Source organism: Halichoeres trimaculatus, unplaced genomic scaffold (assembly GCF_033239565.1).
Source record: "Halichoeres trimaculatus isolate MK-OKI-2021-1 unplaced genomic scaffold, fHalTri1.1 fHalTri1_scaffold_4, whole genome shotgun sequence".
In the NCBI taxonomy this organism is placed as follows: domain Eukaryota; kingdom Metazoa; phylum Chordata; class Actinopteri; order Labriformes; family Labridae; genus Halichoeres; species Halichoeres trimaculatus.
The window spans coordinates 18,846,399-18,865,574 of NW_027437182.1; the positions used below are offsets into that span (position 1 = coordinate 18,846,399).

Consider the following 19,176-nt stretch of genomic DNA (forward strand, 5'->3'; position numbering starts at 1 on the left):
TGGAGCAATCTGATTCTTGTGAACTGAGCTCCTCCCATTGATGCGCATGCGCTGTCTGATTTTTCACTCTTTTTTTCAATTTTCACTCCTACTCTGGCTTCCGGACGCCAAGACAGATCGCTGCCGCCGAATTTAAAGAGACAGGCAATAGTTATTTTAAATACGATAAACGGCAACCATTGTCCCCTTTGCTAATTTTCCGACGCTTTTGCCAGAGCTTTTTTGTTTTAATTCAGAGGAGATGTTTTATCAAAGTTGCAGCGAGTAGCAGCTCGTCTGTCATCACCCTCCACTCTGCTGGATTTCCCGTCCTTTTGCGCTGAGCCGAGACTGTCCAGCCAGGCAAAGTAGGGTTGCTTGCTGGCAGGCTGGCTTCCCGACCGAGAGGAAGGTTTGTCGGCTAACCAACAACTGGAGGTAACATCGAAGCTTCCCTCTCAAGTTGTGGTTGAGGCTCTCAAGCCTCCTGTCGCCGGGATAATGGCGAAGATTCAGGCACACAGCGCTGCGAAGCAAATAAACCAAATCCAAGACAAGCCTTACGTTATAACACAAAAGCAAGTGCAGCAGCAGCACTTCCAGAAGCTGAAGGTAAGAAGACAACGGACACGACAAGGAAAAAGTCCCTCAGAGTCAGAACCATTTTGTTGGTCGGATCATTGCATTGGATTGGAGGCTTTTCTTTTTCTCCCCTCGCGTCGAGAGGAGTGAAAGGATCGGCTGGCTAATGTTAGTTAGCTTACTGGCCTGTTAAAAGTAATTCATTGCTTAAGAGGCGAACATTGACATTTAATGTTAGATGTGGAAGCTGCGTTTCATTAATGAATGTCATGTGTGACAGTGGAGTGACACAGTTAGAGGTAGTTTCTTATTTACGATGTCAATAACAGCCTCTGTGAGCAAACGTTAACTCAACCCTCGGTTGTGGGAAGTTCCTCCTTGTTCGTTTTTTCAGCCTCCCTGAACAAAGTGGAGGACGTCAGCCAGCCAGGCCAGCCAACAACGGCTATTTCTGTTGATTAGCAGCTTCATTACACATTTCTTTGTTATCGCAGTGTTTGATTATTATCGAGTCGTTTATGCCAACACGACACTATATACCAGGAATCTTCTGTGACAAAACCTATTGTATAGATTCATACGTGGGTTGGTGTTGTAAGTGTTTCATAGAGTTATAATCGTCAGTTGAGTGGCTAACGTTAGCTACAGCGACCCTCTTTAAATGTGCACTGTTTGTGACAGGGCTTTGTGTGATCACATATTTTTATCGTAACCTGACCTGACTTGGCTGTTATGGATAAAGAAAGCTGAGGTGCAGTGAACAAAAGCTCTGTGCTGTTTCTTGTATTCGCCTAATTATTTATTTATTTAACGGTTACTTGTACAGCTTGTACAGCTAACAGATCATTTGTTGATATAGGTCTCCAGTTGAAAATAAAGCACAAAACATTACTAAACTTAATGACTTGCACCGTCTTTATTTGAAGGAATTGTGCAAAAACACAAACATTTGTGCAAATATTTTCAGTGCTACTTGATATTTTCATCATATTAAGAGCCTGTTCATACAACTGTTAATAAGACTCTAAGATTGATGCACTGAAAAAACATTGTCCTTAACATGGTCAAGGTTTTTCAGAGCTTGGTTCAAGATTGTTTTTCATCTACAGCCCTACAGGGTGTTTGCCTTTCAGCTTTTCCACAGGTCCTGGTTAGTATATTTGTGGTGCATTGTTGATTCCTGTTTTTTCTCTCTCTGTACTTAGGTTGAAGATGCCTTGTCATATCTGGATCAAGTCAAAATACGTTTCGCAAATGATCCTGGCATATACAACAAGTTTCTCGACATCATGAAAGAGTTCAAGTCACAGAGGTATTCAAGATGTAACTTACTGTTTGTAATATCTTTAAATAAGTCTTGTCATGGTGGAAGGTAACCTTTTACATGGACTTTGACTCCAATGCTTAACTTCAAATTCATGCAGTATTCGAGAGAGGAAGAAAGTCTGTCACACTCACCACTAATGTCGGTCTCTGTCTGTTTTCTTAGCATTGACACACCAGGGGTGATAAACCGTGTGTCTCAACTCTTTCATGGACACCCAGACCTTGTCTTGGGCTTCAATGCCTTCCTACCGCCGGGTTATCGGATAGAGGTCCCCAAAAATGGGGTGGCTTTCCTCCAGTCTCCCTTCTCCTCGCAGGTGAGAGTCCTTCCTCAGAGCTGAAACCATTACTTTAAATCTGCAAGACTTTCAGCAGTTGGATCTTATTAAACCAATGGTATTCTGAAAAAGTCCAGTTAGATTTAAGCGCACAGAAGTTTTAAATTATTTAGAGGAAACCCTGTTCCTCTTATTACTGTTTTCAGTGAGATACTTTACTGGGAAAAAAAATTCATGCCAGAACAAACAAGTTTATTTAAGAAGATATAAATGAAATTAATTTTACTAAACGTCACACAATGTAACATGTCCCCTTATGTTAGTTAACCATTCTGCACTCTACACCCTATAGCTGTAGTCTCTCTATTTGCACTCAATCCACTGCCCAATCACCCTGAATACAAGCATGGAAGCCCATCATAAAGCTTCTGACATACACGTCAGTCAAAACTATATTATAACTCAAAGTATGTTTCTATTCCATAAGATAATCAAAATGTCAATGAATAGCTTACCCATGTATTTTGGATTGCAGTTTGCTTGGAATAATGAAAGCTGTAATCAAACAGATTTCTTGTCAAATGGAAAACAAGAACAACATGTTATTAACAGTATACCTCTTCCACCAGCCTAACTGCTCTCTAACTATTGGCATCAGCATTGAAAAGACAATGTCAGTCAACCACTTACCCTCTTCTTTTTTTTAGTTATTTTGTGGTTTAGAGGACAGGACAGTAGCTAGAACAGAAAACAGGGTGAAAGTAGGGAACGCTATTCAGGAAAGCCGCTACAGATCGGATTCAAACTGAGGCTGCTACAGAAAGCATGCAACCTTGACCATTAAGCTATACCGACGCATCTCTATTTGGTTCAAATAAACACTTTGCATCTTTTTTTAAATGTATTTTTTGTGATAAGACCTCACATTTTGACACACATTCTTTAGGCATACTGATAAGCCTTATTTGTAAACCTGTACCAAAAATACTAAGGTAATTTGTGGCCGTTTCTAAATCAAAGTATTTTTGTGATTTCACTCAGCTTTAGTTTGTCTTCTTGAAATATTCTAAACGTATAAATCAATGAATAAAAATGTGCATTTGGTTGTAGGTCACACAGAAAGAAAAGCCACAAAAATGGAAGAATTTGATTTTTGGTTCCAAAAGCAGGAAGCCTCTAATATGCTCTTGACCAAACAAATTATCAAGTCAAACTTGCCAGATGAAATAAATCAAACCTTTCCTAAAATGTTCAACTCTAAAAAGAGAGGGAGAATTTCTTAAATCGTCACTAACGTGCAGTGTAGTCTTTCTCAAAGAACAAAAATGGTGTAGCTTACTAAAACTGCACTTTCTGTTTATGGCTCAGGATGCTCCTGAGAGTTATTTTTTCATCCTGAGGATTTGACTAATTTTTTTGCTGGGGTTTAGTTGAAATGGCTGATTTAGTATTCTGCATGATGAGTTGTAAGTTTCCCAAATGACATTAAATGCTCAATACTGAATGCATCTAATGGAGAATAGAGTATAGTGAAAGAGTGAATCAGGAACATAGACAGACACAGAGAAAAATAAGGTTCAAGGATTCACAGCTCAGCTCAAAGCACACGTTGGGTCAATAGTTCCTGGCTGATATTCCTCCCTAAAGGTCAAGGTGAACAACATTGTTTTGGAATGAAAATACTTTTAAAATACAAGCTCGCCTTCTTTTTCATCTGTCCAGGTATCCCCAGGCCAGCAGGGGAAAGGTCTCACCACCTCTGCAGTAACCGTCACCTCAGGTAGTGCCTCTACAGCCCAAACCGAAGCTGGAGCTGCCCAGACAGCTGAAGTGAAGACGTCCTCATCGGAGTCCATAACTTCCTCGACTACAGCAGGACCCCCAGAGCCCCCCAGCAGACTTTCTCTTCCTTTAATGAGCAGAGAAAGTCAGAATCAGGCAACCACCTCGTCTGTATCCCCACCTGCCTCAGAGACAAGCCCCGTAGAGTTTGACAGTGCCATCAGCTATGTAAACAAGATCAAAAACCGTTTCCTGGACCATCCAGAGATCTACAGAGCCTTCCTTGAGATTCTGCACACATACCAGGTACTTTAGTGAAAAAAAACTGGGAATTTACGTTTTTTATTCATTTTAAAGATATCTTTTAAAGTGTTATTATCCAGGATTACTCATCAACAAGTCTTTGAAAACAGTGGTAGTGTAATCAGGCTAAATAATTAACGCTTAGTTCAGCTTTTTTTCCTAAAAGAAGTTAATTTCCTCTCATCTTTGATCACCATTTCTCTTTTTCAACTCTTTAGAAGGAGCAGCTGGAGGTTAAAGAGAGTCGAGGAAGCAGAGGCAGCAGTGGGATGACTGAAGATGAGGTGTTTTCTAAAGTTGCCAGTCTTTTCAAGGGACAAGAAGACCTGCTGGCGGAGTTTGGACAGTTCTTACCTGATGCCAAAAGATCACTGGTCAGTAAAGAAGCTGTTGACTGAAATAAATGTGGTGTAGTTTGATATGTGTAAAAGGTTGTTGCGTCAACAATTCCCTAAGCAACAAGCCAGTGTTATTTCAGGGATACAATTCTTTCAGATTTATCTGGCACTCCAGATTTTCTGTCCCAAAAAGCTGGCCCACATATGTCATGGCAATCTCTATGTGTAATTTAAGAATCAGGGCTGTAAGATGCTAAAGATGAAAAGTTTTTGGAAATTTTGAGGCTGAAGTGTGAAATCATAAAATGTGTTACGAGTAGGGATGGGTACTGAATTGGGTACTTTTATAGGAATTCTGTCAAAAGTACCGGGTACCGATTCACCTAAAACCAAAAGGTACCATGTTTAGGTACCTAAATGCATCCTTGTGACTGTGGGGGAGTGGAAGAGTTGGAGATTTTCAATGCTGGACATAATCACAGCATTGCAAGGTTAAATATTGAAGAATAAATGTGTCAAATTGACAAAAGGTATATGTTTTATATTGAAATTTTGAAATTGATATTTTCACTACATAAACACAAAAAAGTACCGGAAATTGGAACCATTGAGTACCAGTACCGATTGCCAGGTACTGGGCATCGGTACTGTGTCCGTAAGGTTATATATTGAAGAATATATGTGTCAAATAAAAAAAAATACATGTTTTATTTTCAAAGAAATTGATATTTTTACTACATAAACACAAAAAAAGTACTGAAAATCGGTACCGTTGAGTACCGAAACCGATTGCCAGGTACCGGGCATCGGTACCGTATCGCTTTAAATTTAAAAGGTACCCATCCCTAGGTACGAGTGACATCAACCTTTTGTTTTTGAATAGACAGAGTGAGCAATGATAGCAGTTTCTGATTATCTACTGGACCTGATGCATTTTAAAACATAATACATCATTAGCCGTTAGCTAGTTGCTGAGCTGAAATAGGCTGATTGAAGTGCTTCCTTTAAAAAAAGTCTGTAGCCACCTTAGATGCCACCAAGGTCCAGAACTCTGAGGCTTTATCCATACTTGAACAATCAGCAGTTTGACTCTATAATCGTGATGTTGCCACTATTTTCTGTGCAAGAATAGGTAATAATTAGAAGCTGCAAACATGTCCATTGCTGAAACTTTGTTGCAATCTCCAAGTTCATCAAAATCAAGATACAGTCAAAAAAAATCCCCATTACTGCTTGACATGAAATGTCACCTTTTTCTTTTAAATTTGATTTCAATCCTATCACAGCTTTTTCTTCAGATGTTTGTAAATGTCATGAGGGATTGGCTAAGAAGGATCTGCTCTGGAATGCTTCTTTCTTAAAAGAAATTCATTGTTCTACATAAATTTAAGTTTTGTTTATTAATTCTATACAGTGAACTTTTGTTTTTTTTTCTCGGTCTTTTATGCGATTTGATTAATTTCTTACTTTGGTACAGTTGAAAGCACAAAACAAACTATGCCATCATGTAAAATTGTACTATAGAATGTTATCATGATCATTGTTCAAAGTTTTTTAACATGTCTGCTGTTTCCTTCTGTGCCTCTTCTTCTGCAGTTCACAGGGAGCTCATTGACAGGAGGCAAAGAGCAGCCAAAGAGGCTGGACGACGAGGACACAATATCCAAACAGAACAAGAAGAGGCCTCGGCCCATTCTCCTGCAGCACATGTCCCCACTGCTAAAGGTAAACTCTCAATTTAGATTAAAAGCTTTGGGCCATGTGCCAGTTTATGTATTTGGAAAAAGTTCAACAGAAGAGTCAACAACCTAGAAGATCTACAATAAGCTTAATTAACAAACATTCAGAGTGGGTTTTTTCTGTTGTATTTTAGAAAAAAATGAAGTATTCCTGTACCAAAGATCAATCCTTTGCTTCAGTTGGCAAACACGGAGTCCTACGAGAATTCTCCTTCTTTGATAAGGTGAGGCATCATTTGTTTTGGCAACAGTGAAGGATTTCCCTCTTCCTTGGTTCACGCTGTTCTTTTGATTCACAGCCGCTGTACTTCCTTTCAGGTTCTCTCTTATTCCCCTCACCATCTTCATCACATCTGTTGAAAACATGATTTGACATCACTTGTCCCTGTCGTTTTCCTTTCACATCACTCAGGTTCGTCGTCTGTTTAAAAGCCAGGAAGTGTATGAGAACTTCCTGCGCTGCATCGCCTTGTTCAACCAGGAAGTGGTTTCAGGAGCAGAGCTACTACAGCTAGTCACTCCTTTCCTGGGGTGAGTGGCTAGAAGAGTGTTTAAGCTGAATAAATGTGTGAAATGGCAGAATGGTATAATAAAATAGACGCACCAGTAAATATAAACAGTGACTGCAGGAGCTGACAGAAGGTGTAGACCGATGTGTTTACAATTGTAAAATAAGCAACCTGGTATTACAGCATGGGGAGACAACAGCAACTGCAAAAATGCTGATATCTTTAGGAAGACTTACTATCAAACTGTTTTTATTTGTGTTTACATGGATGGGGTTTTTCTGGTGTTTAATGTTTTGGTCAGCTGTTCTCATGATTTAACCGTCACTCATAATTTCAATCATCTCCTTCTAGGAAGTTTCCTGAACTGTACACACAGTTTAAGTCATTTCTGGGAGACAAAGAGCTCTCTCATGCTGTATCAGGGCTGGCGGATCGCTACATGGAGGGGGGAGGGGGCCGGGAGGTGGATTATGCCTCCTGCAAGCGCCTCGGGTCCAGCTACAGGGCTTTGCCGAAGACCTATCAGCAGCCGAAATGCAGTGGACGCACTGCCCTATGCAAGGAGGTACACCCACTCCTGTTTTACTAATGACTTACTTGATCATTACACTGCTCAAAGGTTCTTTCTTTAAAGTAATAAAGGCTTTTTAAATACTACATGCTTCCTAACATGAAGCTGTGTATGTATTATTGAAGCATGTCATACAGGCTGACTTTCACATGAAAGATTTGTCCACTAGTTTTCATTCTCCTTGACTTCCTTAGCAGGCTAAGTGCTCTGTGTTGAAATTAAAAGTGTGAAGGAATTTTCTTCCATGAAACATTTTCCTGCTTATTATTATTATGGTGATGATTTACATTTGTGCGTGTGTTTTGTGTGTTTTGTGTGTTTAGGTATTGAATGATACCTGGGTGTCATTCCCCTCTTGGTCAGAAGACTCCACCTTTGTCAGCTCAAAGAAGACTCCTTATGAGGAACAGCTTCATCGCTGTGAGGATGAAAGATTTGAGGTGTGTACATCATGAGAACTATTCTATTTACACTTCTTAAAGAACAGAGAGGCTTGTGTAAACGCTACAGTTTACTCAATGTTTGTATCCCTATAGAGAAAAGAGAACATTGTGAGCTTCAACTCACAGAGCACTTGACACAACACTGACTCTTTATTAACCACTCCATATTTGTAACCCTTCACTTACAGTTGGATGTAGTTCTGGAGACAAACCTGGCCACCATCAGAGTGCTGGAGAGCGTCCAGAAGAAGCTCTCTCGTCTTTCTCCGGAGGATCAGGACAGATTCAGACTAGACGACTGCCTGGGCGGCACTTCTGAGGTCATCCAGCGTCGTGCTGTGTATCGTATATATGGTGACAAAGCTCCTGAGATCATTGAGGGACTGAAGAGGAGTCCTGCTACCGCTGTGCCTGTAGTGCTCAAGAGGTCAGGATTATGTGTTTCATAAATCTGTTCCTTTAAAACTGTGGATGGCAGAAAATCAGTGGCTAATGCATGGTTAATTAACTTCATGTCGACATTGATGAAGTCCTTGGATCATTTGCATGTGTATGAAAGTTTTTCCTTATAGATAGATAGTGAACCCTCCTGGCTTAAACTGCTGGAAGTTGATTTTAAAATTGTGCTTTTTGCTGATATAGATAAAGGTGAATTCCCTCATTTTTCAACAGGTGGTGGCTGTTGTATATCCTGCTTTCAAAGTTGAACCAGACCTTAACTGCAAAAGCTTTCAAAATGTATATCTGTTAATTTTTCAAAGTTCTGCTCACAGTCACTTTGTCTCCTGTATTTTTACTCATAGCAGTTTCCCATCTGAATTTTGTAAAGACACTATATAACCTCACAGTTAGATTGCCATGTTTCCATGCAGACATCCTGACCCATCATAGTTATGCCCTTTATTGTTTTGTAAAGTTTATGCAAAGTATGCTACTCTCTACAGGTTGAAAGCCAAGGAAGAGGAGTGGAGAGAGGCCCAGCAAGGTTTCAATAAAATATGGAGGGAGCAGTATGAGAAGGCATACCTGAAGTCCCTCGACCACCAAGGAGTCAACTTCAAACAGAACGACATGAAGGCGCTCCGCTCCAAGAGTCTGCTCAATGAGATCGAGAGCGTCTACGATGAGGTAGATACCTGTCAGATTACAGTCTGTTTATATTTTTAAGGCTCAGTTGTAGAGTCAAAGCACAGATTGAGACATAATAATAAACATGAAAAATTAGGATGTGAAAGGGTCACTTTTCAAAAATTCAAAAAGCATTTCAACAAAGTAAAATATATAAGAGAGAAGGGCTCAAAGCACCCACTCATACAGCTGTGGATAGTATTTTTAAGGAATATGATTCATTCCTCCTATTACCTTTTGCCTTATTTTTTAGCTTTACTTTTAATTTTTGATGATCAATCAAACATGAACTTATAGATATTGCATAATAGCTGGTAATCATGAAGTGAATGTTGACTTATATATATGCTGGAGTTGGGGGATGCTTGGCTCCATTAAGATCTCAGATCAGTTCTTTGCTTGTGGGAATAATATATCAGAAAAGCGAGGATAAAATCTGAACAACTGGCCCGAATAAAAACTTTGCTTCAAGGTGGAAAAAATGGGATGCTGTTGGCCTACGTGAAAATTCATCTTCTCTTTTGCATTGTGTTTCTCATTAAAAAAAGTTCCATTTATTTTTTCAACAAAGTTTCTCAAGAAGGCCTTTAGGGATTGTCTTCTGAACTACAATATTTAGTGGTCAAAGGTCGATCTCAGTTTGACCTCACATCAGCACCAATGCTGTGGCCAACCAGTCAGAGACAAAGAGCCACAAAAATGACCGTGGTAACACAAAGAGCCACATCATGCACAGGGTCTTACAAACACACTTCCTCTCACACAAAAACGAAATGACATAAAATGAGAATCAATACATTTCCAATTTTCAAAGTGAGGTTTATTGTGTTTCGTAGTGTGTTTAAATTTGTACTAGAGAAGAGAAACTGAAACTTCAGTATCAATGTGTACACCCAAATATTGATCAACACTGATCCCAACGTTGGCATCAGTATGTCAATATTTTTGGGTTTGGGTCCCCAAACTTTTTCCCATCAGGGCGAAACAACTTTTCCCTTCTCTGATGTGGGGCTACGGTCAGTTTGCAAAAAACAAGTGTGACAATCGCAGAGGTGTCCAGGTGTCTGTAAATACTTATTCTTTCCCAGAAAGCCACATATAATCAAATATTAATAACCCTTTCTGGGATCTTGACAGGAACAAAAAATCAGAAAATAAATAATAACACTATTAATGAAATATATAACACTATTTATGAAATAAATTATAACTAAATAACCCTTTTCAGGTTTTTCACAGAAAAAAAGACCATGAACTTTCTTGTAGACACCACTGTTTGCAGCTCTCTCTCACTAACTTCACTGTGAAAACCAGAAAGCAAGCAGGCTAAGAAGCCGAACTGATACAACACCTACCGGCACAATACATTTCACTACCAGTATGGTTGTATAACAGGATTTTTTTATTTATTTTATTTTTTTTGGAAGGGGTTTCAGATAGGGCACAAACTGCAGAAGGGTGGAATAGAAAGTTACGTTTTATGCATGTGTAAGTCTCGGTCATGTGGCCAGACTGAAAAAAAAGACCATAATGTGCCTCTGGTATTGTTCAGAGGGCTTGACAAAATGTGGAAGCGGGCCATATACGGCCCCCGGGCCATAGTTTGGGGACCATTGTTTCAGATTGATCGGCGCACCACTACTCGTAACTCTATATATATTTTTATGAAGGGATCGAAGAGCCGTACACCGAAAGGCAAAGAGCCACATGTCGCTCGCGAGCCACAGGTTGGTCACCCCTGGAGTAAGATGTTGAAGCAGATGAAACTTGGTACATCTGTTGGATTTATAAGATTTTATCCACCCAATCTTCCTTAGCTCTGCCTGGGATTCATGTTAGGAAAGACTAGTTTTCTGTACAACTTGTCTCCTAGAAATGATGGACTGCTGCCTGTCCGGTTGAATGTAAGCCTCAAGCTGTTCAGTATGTGTGTGTGTGTGTGTGTGTGTGTGTAACTCTGATGGGAGGAATCTATAACTTGTGTTGGTATTCAAGGAAACTTTGTAGCTGTGACAAATTAATCAACAGGTGGTGGCTGTTGGATATTCTTCTTTGAAATTTGAACCAGACCTTAATTGTAAAAGCTTCATAAATGTGTTTGTGCTTTTACAGTTCTGCACCCAGACATTTTGACCTCTGTGTTTTTACTCAGGCTCCCACCTGAAATGAAACTTTGTAGCAGTGAAAAATTAATCATTGTTGTTTTTTTTTTGTTATTTTTTCATTATCATTATAAACAGGTTTCCTTTACTAATCTGTGTTTTCTTTATATTCCAGCGACAAGAGCAGAGCACAGAAGAGGGCGGTGTTGGACAGCAGGGTCGTAATGGCTCTGGTGCAGCATCATTGAGCGAGCCCCATATGGTGTTTACGTATGAAGACAAACAGATCCTAGAGGACGCAGCCTCGCTCATCATCTACCACGTCAAACGTCAGCCGGCCATCCACAAAGATGACAAGGACCACATCAAGCGCATCATCCAGCACTTTGTCCCTGACCTGTTTTTCTCCCGCCGTGGTGAGCTCAGTGATACTGAAGACTGGACTGATGAGGAAGCTGAGCCTGAGGAGGGTGCAGAGAGAGGAGGAGGTGGTGGTGGTGGAAATGGAGGATCAGCAGCAGCATTAGTAGTAGTTGGAGGAGGAAACAGTAATTCAAATAATGCCCCAGGAGCAGCAGCAGCCACAGGTAGTCAGTCTCAACTCCAGCCTGCCCCTTCACAGTCCCAGATCCTGTCACAACCCCCACAGCAACTTAACGGGGAGCCAAGACGAAGGCGCTGCAGTCCTTCCCAAACTACAGACACAGAGGCCTCCACCACTTCAAGTAGCATGAACCAGCCTGCAGGCACTGCCACATCCACTCCTGGATCTACACCTATGGAGATAAGTTCAGGTGTAACAGGGGAGAAAGTGGACCTGCGTGACCCTGAAGCAGAGCACCAAAAGGAGCTAGACGGCGTCTACAACCTTTTCTTTGTCAACAACAACTGGTATTTCTTCCTCCGACTGCACCAGACGCTGTGTTCGCGGCTGCTGCGGGTCTACCGTCAAGCAGAGCGGCAGCTGCTGGAGCACCGAGCGGAGCAGAGCCGGGAGAGGCTGCTGATGGCGGAGGGGAGGAGAGAAAAGGCATGCGACCTCGCCATGGAGCTCCGCCTCAAACAGCCCAGTACGTTCAGCCACCGGGGTGCCCTATAAATCCTAGAATAGTTCATCTGAAGTGTTAAATAAGACTTGGTTCAACCAGCTGTCACATCTGAGTCAGCATGCAGGAACCAGCTCAGTGTGGGAGGCTGTGTTCTGTTCTAGATTCTTGAATTATGATCGAGAGCCAGCCTGTACATGTTACATCATCAAGAGATGAGTTAATAAGTTTGGATGAATGAGCATAGATTCAGAGGGATAGTTCATCAGATGATTTTAGATGTGTTCAGTTCACCGAATCAAACCAAAATCAACTGAGCTGAGCTATGCAAAACAAGCTTGTTAGATGTTCACAGACTGATGCATTTGAAGCAATACTTTTTAAGACTGATGAATTTGAGAAAAGAAAGTAGTGTGATGGTTTTAGTATTGCCATACTTTTTGGAAGCCTTGTGTTGAGCAGTGATGTTTTTTTGCTGTTACAGCACCTAGAAGTTAAATTACATATTCTGGAAACTCTGATCTTTTAAACAACATGTGTTAATTGCAACTTGTTGTATAGGGAGAGAAGGTGCTTTGTTAAACAGCCAACTGGGACATTTTATTGGCACATAGCCCAAAGCTGTCCAAGAAAATCACCTGCAAGGTAAAACTGCATCTGGTGGTTAAATTCACGTTTTATCCCGCTGCCTCTTTTCCTCATAGTTTTGCTTTAAAAAAAGAAAGAAGGCAAATTATTGAGCACAGTAAAACAAACACTCCAAAATTCAAAGCATAAAATTTGCAGTTTGACTCATGAAATTAACAAATATCTCACATTTTAAAATCTGGAACAATCCAATGTTTTATATCGGATTTGGCAAAAAAAACATGGACTGTGTAAAATATTTTGATGAAACGGTTAAAATACTTGATGGTTTATTTTATTTTCCAAGATTAATATATTTATCATAGCGACTTTACCAAAAAGCAGCAGAAGACCACCCAGCGTGGTGTCCACCTATCGTAGCGTTTACAGTGCTGCATCAGGATAAGACTGCATTTCAGCTATACCACATCTCACACACATGACTTAATGACAGTGTTATAACATGGTATGGTAACAGGTGTGATGTACCTTTCTCAACACAGGTGAGGTGGAGTTAGAGGAGTACTACCCAGCATTCCTGGATATGGTGCGCAGCCTGCTGGATGGAAACCTGGACTCCACACAGTATGAAGACACACTGAGGGAGATGTTCACCATCCACGCCTACATCGGCTTCACCATTGACAAAGTCATCCACAACATCATTCGACAGGTAGGCCAACGTTACCCACTCACTGATCTCTTGGGTTTAACAGTGAAGAAACTGTTTACATCAAACTCAAATCTGCTTTTCTCTGACTCCAGCTGCAGCACCTGGTGAGCGACGAGGTGTGTCTACAGGTGGTTGATGTGTACCTGGCAGAGAGGAAGAGAGGGGCAGCTGGGGGAAACCTGTCATCGCAGTGTGTCAGAGCTGCCTGGGAAACAAGCTACCAGTGGAAAGCTGAGAGAGTCATGGCTGAGGAAAACTGCTTCAAGGTGAGCTCAGAGAATAACAAATCTGACAATAACAGTCTGCTTCTGTACAAGGTAACAGATGATTACAAACCATCATTTCAGTGCAGCTTCTTTTCAAACGTGCTCTAATTTCAGAGGAAATTAAAAGTCTCTTCATAACAGAGTGCGCTCAGATTGGTAGAGCACATCTGATTTTATAATGGAGTGATTGAGGAATAATGATCTGAGAGATCGTCCTTCCGTCTTCACTTCAAGTAAATCATTTTCTTTCAGAGCTTGTTTTCTGGATATTCAGTAACTACAGAAGTACTAATCAACTTGATATAAGAAGTCATATAAATCATCCGTCGGAGACTTAACCGTGCTTTTCTTAAATTAAACGTAAAAATGCATTTGCTGTTTGCACCTTCCTGTCCTGCATAAGTCATGTTGTCTCAATGTAACTGAGAAACTTTGATGTTTGATCTGCGACCTTTAACCTTTGGGTTGTTTGAGGGCGCAGTGCTCAAGCACTATTGCCCCTCTGCAGTGCCGCTCCCCCGCCGGAGAGTATGGCTAGCGGTCACACTACTCAAATATGAACCAGACTTAAACAGGTTTCACATACACGCGTGAAGCGTCTCTTCACAAGAAGTGTAGTCTTATCAGAGTGTGAGACACAGAGAGCACTGCTACAACTTTAGAGACTTTTTGACTGATGATGAGTCATTTTGGTTCTACACAGCCCTGTAACACCCCCACTTTGTTTAAAATGATTGTAGAGAGGTGTGCTCGCGGCCATCATACGTCATGGAACACATGTGCTGTCTGGGTGCTTGTGCTTGTGCACGAAGTAAATTGTGCCGAAGCCCACCTCTCAGAAGCGTGCCAAAGCAGTGAAGTAAATCGTGCTGAAGCACAGCATACACATATACACTGGCCATTCCAAACGTGCTGTAGGGCTGAAGCGTGCTTCAGCCAAGATTATAATAGTTAACTAAAACGAAACTAAAAACGAAAATTAAAATTTAAAATACATTGCAGTTAACTCAAACTAATAAAAACTAGAAAAGAAAACAAAAACGATTAGTAGACTAAAACTGTATCTTGTGTTCACAAAACTAACTGAAACTAACTAAATGATAGACAAAATTCCCTTAGTTATAGTTTTTGACAATATTAATAGCCTTTACGTTTTAAATTAATCCGACACATTTTCCCATCCAATTTTAGACAGTTTTAGGCAGTTGTCAGTGCTGCACAGCACCATCATAGCGACGTATAGGGACGAGCTTGTTTACTGCACTGACTGGCTGTGCACTGTGCTGCGACGAAACGTAGTGGAGCAATGAATCAGAGCATCTGTAATAGTTTAATTGTTACAGAGTCCAAGTTTTTATTTATTGAAGCTCATATTGTATTGTTTTTTTATAATTTATGTTAATATTATTTTTATGTAACTTATGTCAACATTATTTTATATAATTGATGCTTATATTTTTTAAATTAAGTTTATATTATTTTCATGCGTTTAAGGCAGCAGCCTACAGTTCGGTATCAGCATTGACTGAGCAGTGAGCACTATGTTGGACTTGAAAATAAGCAGTATGACAAAATATTTACTCTGACCTTTTTGAATCCTGCACCTGGTTAATAAGGTATGAATAAACTAAAACTAAACTAAAACTAAGCCTTGTTGCAAAAATCAAAACTAAATTAAAATTAGAATGCCTGCTCTAAAACTACTTTAAACTAAACTGTAATGGAAAATAAAATGTCAAAACTAACTAAAACTAAACTATAATGACAAATCCAAAACTATTGTAACCTTGGCTTCAGCACAGTGCGGTTTGCCAGTGTGACCGCGTCCTGAGTCTGCTTTGATTTCAAGTTGGTTTATTTATTTTCCTTTGTGTTTTGTGCCATAGGTGATGTTCCTCCAAAACAAGGGTCATGTGACGATGACCATTGAACTGCTGGACACTGAGGAAGCTCAGGCTGATGACCCATTAGATGTACAGGTGAACACAATCAAAATCTTGGTTGTTTTGTAAGTCTGATGCCTGATGACATCATGTTTAAATTGTCTTTGCTGTCTCCTCCTTCAGTGCCTGTCGAGCTACATGGAGCAGTTTGTGGGAACAGAGTCGAGTTTGTGTTCTCAAGTAGAGGGCTACTTCTTCAAACCTGTATTTCTGCCCAGGTAAAATGGTGTAACATTGCTATTCTCATCTTTTTTTGTAGGATCAGACTTCACCTAAAATTGGCCTGAAAAGGGAAGTTTCTTGTTAATTCTACTTTGAAATTAGTTTGAGATTTATCAGGTTAACCATTGTTTCAGATGATGTTTGCTAACGCCTAGTAATTGTTATCCCCACTGTTTATGATTTTTTAACTTTTTTAACTTTCCCTTTGTCTAGGAACCTGCGTCGTTTCCGTCGCTGGCAGGTGCGACAGGTGGAGGCGATGCGCTGCAGGAGAGAGTGGCACCGCCAGCTGGGTGTCGAGAACGCCGGGAGTCTGGACTGCCGATTCAAACTCAACACCCACAAGATGGTGTTTGTGATGAACTCTGAGGATTACATGTACCGCAGAGGAGCACTGGTCAAGGCCAGAAAGGTGGGTCAGCAGTTTCTTGTTGTGTTGTGTATTAAAATGGAAGATGATGTCCCAGAGACGAAGCTCTGACAGCTTTTTCCTCTTCCTCCACAGTCGCAGCACAGAGTGGCAGCAGGCCAGCACGAACGCTTCGACAAGTGGCACCAGAGCTGGCTGGCCAATCAAGTCACAGCATCATCTGAACGCTCAGTGCAGAACTGGCTAATGGGGGAGGAAGAGGAGGACATGATCCCCTGCAAGACTACCTGCCTGTCGACTGAGGTCAAAGGGCAAACGGTGAACAGATACCAAGTTCATTACAGCGGTAGCAAAGCCCCGGCCTCACCGTAGAGGCCTGCCAAGAGATGGACACACAGTACACACTCACACAAACAAACCCATACACACAGGTATCTGCATGGACGTACAGGACATTCATACACTAAACGCAGACATAAACGGTTGCAGTCCCACTTCTCCACTTTCCTCAACTGTGTGGTCACTCTTTTACGTTCACTCCCGGGTGGAGAAACTGGAGTGAGCCAATGGATGTGTGCACAGCGAGTGAAGAAGTGGAGGAAAAGGACCAACACAGACAGTGAAGTAATAAATGAGTGAACTCGGACCTGGACGATGGGACGGGTCGGACACGACGGCACAAATGTCAGCAGCATCATCATTAATCATTCTAGCTTCTCTGGTGGCACTAAACGTTGATCAGACTGATGGACACTGACCATTGATCAGGTGAGAAGTTCTGCGATCTTGGAGTTTGTTTCAGAAATGTGAATGTCTGTTTTTGTTTTTGTTTTTTTTTAATTATTATTTTTTTAAGTCAAGTGTAGTTTTTAGCTTCTAAAGCCAGAGAGCCTTCTGTTTGTTGGTTGGTTGGTTAATGCGTGTTTATATGAAGAGATTATGGTAAACGTGTGTATGTATGTGTATCCTGCTCTTCATTTTGTCTGTTTGTTAATGCCCAGTGCAGGCTCGACAACTCTAGTAATGACTTCATTACTGTACGTGCATATATACAACAGGGATCCTGCTTTTTTTTTATATGCATCTACACGAGTTGAATGAAGCATTTTAAGATCATGTGGTTCTTTACAGTGTTTGCTGTCTGCCAACTCTTGATGTTTGCATTTTTTTTTTTTTTTTGTTTTTTGTTTTTTTTGTATTTTTCCCTTTTTGTGTTGTAGCTAAACATGATATCACCAGGGCAACATGGAGTCCTTAAAGTTAATTGGTTTATTATGGATGAAGCAGTCAAATTATGTATCATGTTCATGATACTAAATGTTTACTTTGTGTTGTCTTTCTTTTGCATACTGACATTGAAAATAAAGCAAAATATCAGTGTTAAAATAGAATGTATAACATTTATCCTGTATCAGTTATCACAAAATAAACAACCTAGTTGTGACCTTCTTAGATGTTGACTGACAGAATGTTCGTTTGTTGGCTTTAGAGACGTTTTACGGAAACTGAACTGAAAACAACTTCCTGAAGGTCAGGCAAGGCAAGTTGATTTATTTGGCACATTTGAGCAAGGCAATTCAACATGCTTTACAGAAATACAAATCAGAAAAACTTATTCACTAAGAGAACAGGTAGGAGGAGTAACTGAAGCTCCTGTCAGCCTTCTTTATTTTACATGTCTAACATGCGCAATGACATAAATGAAAACTATTAACACAGGGATGGTTTGATTGATTTTTCGGTCCAGGTGCTTTGCATGCTTTCATTTTTATTTTTTTTAACAGTGAATCTTACTCATGCACATGCTGGTGGGAGTCAGAGACGGTGGTCTGAGCCCAACATGAAAACTTTCAATGCAGATTGAAATTGAGATTTCCCAGGACATAGACTAAACTGTCTGTCTGTTTCAATTATAATTAAGTTTAAAATATTTCTGTCTCTTTAACACACCAAACAAATTTGTTCATTAATGTATTAAACTGATGTGAACAGGTGCTAAAAATTTTTGGAGGTCCTTGAATGGCATCGTTTGTCAGAGATGATATTTTTTAGTCCAATGCCACTCAGATGCCTCAGTCTTCTAGCTGATGCTTTGTTTGCTTTTATAAGTTATGTAGAAGCAATGGCGTGCATTTCCCTTAATGTTATTGCCCTCTGAAAAATGTCCTGGCAGGAGCTTAATCCACTAAATGTGCTTAATTTTTTTAGGCAGAATGTGAGGTACTGAATCATCCCAGTGGGTTTGAAGTAAGGATGTCCCGATATTACATTTTCACTTCCGATACAATACCGATACTGCAGCATTGAGTATTGGCCGATACCGATATTAATCCGATACGATATCAGCATTAAACATGCATACTTTTATTACTTATTTTGTAGTATGTCTGTCATGTTAGAAAAGGCTTGATTAAGTGATATTATTCAAACAAAGAACAGTAGTCAGCAACAGTAGGTATGAGGAAAAACTGTACCATTTATTATTAACCAATGGGTAACAGAAACTGCTTATGTCGAAGATTTTAGATGCATTCTGATACAATACCGATACTTGTTTATTTGCTGATATCGGACTGATATCCGACATCAATATCGGACTGGGACACCTCTAGTTTGAAGTGAGGATGTGTTGGTTTTTAATGGGAAAAGTAGGACTAACGGCACACATTTGTTTTATCCTGGTACCTGCAGTGAAAAACAGTGGTACTATAACAGCACTGGAGTTTTGCATCGTGTTACAGACTCAGTACACAGGAGTTTCTCAGTCTTCACACTAACTTCACTACCACCGTGAAGCAGTGTTTTCTTTTTATCATAGCACTTTAAGGATTCAGCATCCGCTTCAGTTATGAGGCAAGATGTGATTACTTTTCTCTTTATTATGATGAACTCAACCTCCTTACAGAGATCTACAGGATGTGACTTTAAATCATGGAGCTACATTCACTA

At 40.3% G+C, this 19,176-nt stretch overlaps 1 protein-coding gene across 2 annotated transcripts; it reads left to right on the forward strand.

The window, feature by feature from the left end:
- The first annotated feature begins 91 nt into the window (after positions 1 to 91).
- Positions 92 to 17,941, forward strand: sin3b (SIN3 transcription regulator family member B). 2 transcript variants are annotated; one of them, XM_074668720.1, is made up of 19 exons: positions 92 to 591; positions 1,767 to 1,873; positions 2,051 to 2,204; positions 3,888 to 4,253; positions 4,469 to 4,624; positions 6,185 to 6,313; positions 6,462 to 6,551; positions 6,740 to 6,858; positions 7,188 to 7,401; positions 7,731 to 7,847; positions 8,039 to 8,277; positions 8,795 to 8,978; positions 11,256 to 12,150; positions 13,257 to 13,426; positions 13,519 to 13,692; positions 15,579 to 15,671; positions 15,759 to 15,853; positions 16,071 to 16,269; positions 16,363 to 17,941. In XM_074668720.1, the coding sequence occupies exons 1-19, from the start codon at positions 481 to 483 to the stop codon at positions 16,597 to 16,599; spliced, it is 3,849 nt and encodes a 1,282-aa protein (XP_074524821.1). In that variant the 5' UTR covers positions 92 to 480; the 3' UTR covers positions 16,600 to 17,941. The 2 variants fall into 2 exon arrangements, with proteins under 2 accessions (XP_074524821.1, XP_074524822.1); XM_074668721.1 differs by lacking the exon at positions 92 to 591 and adding an exon at positions 1,041 to 1,155.
- The last annotated feature ends 1,235 nt before the right edge of the window (positions 17,942 to 19,176 follow it).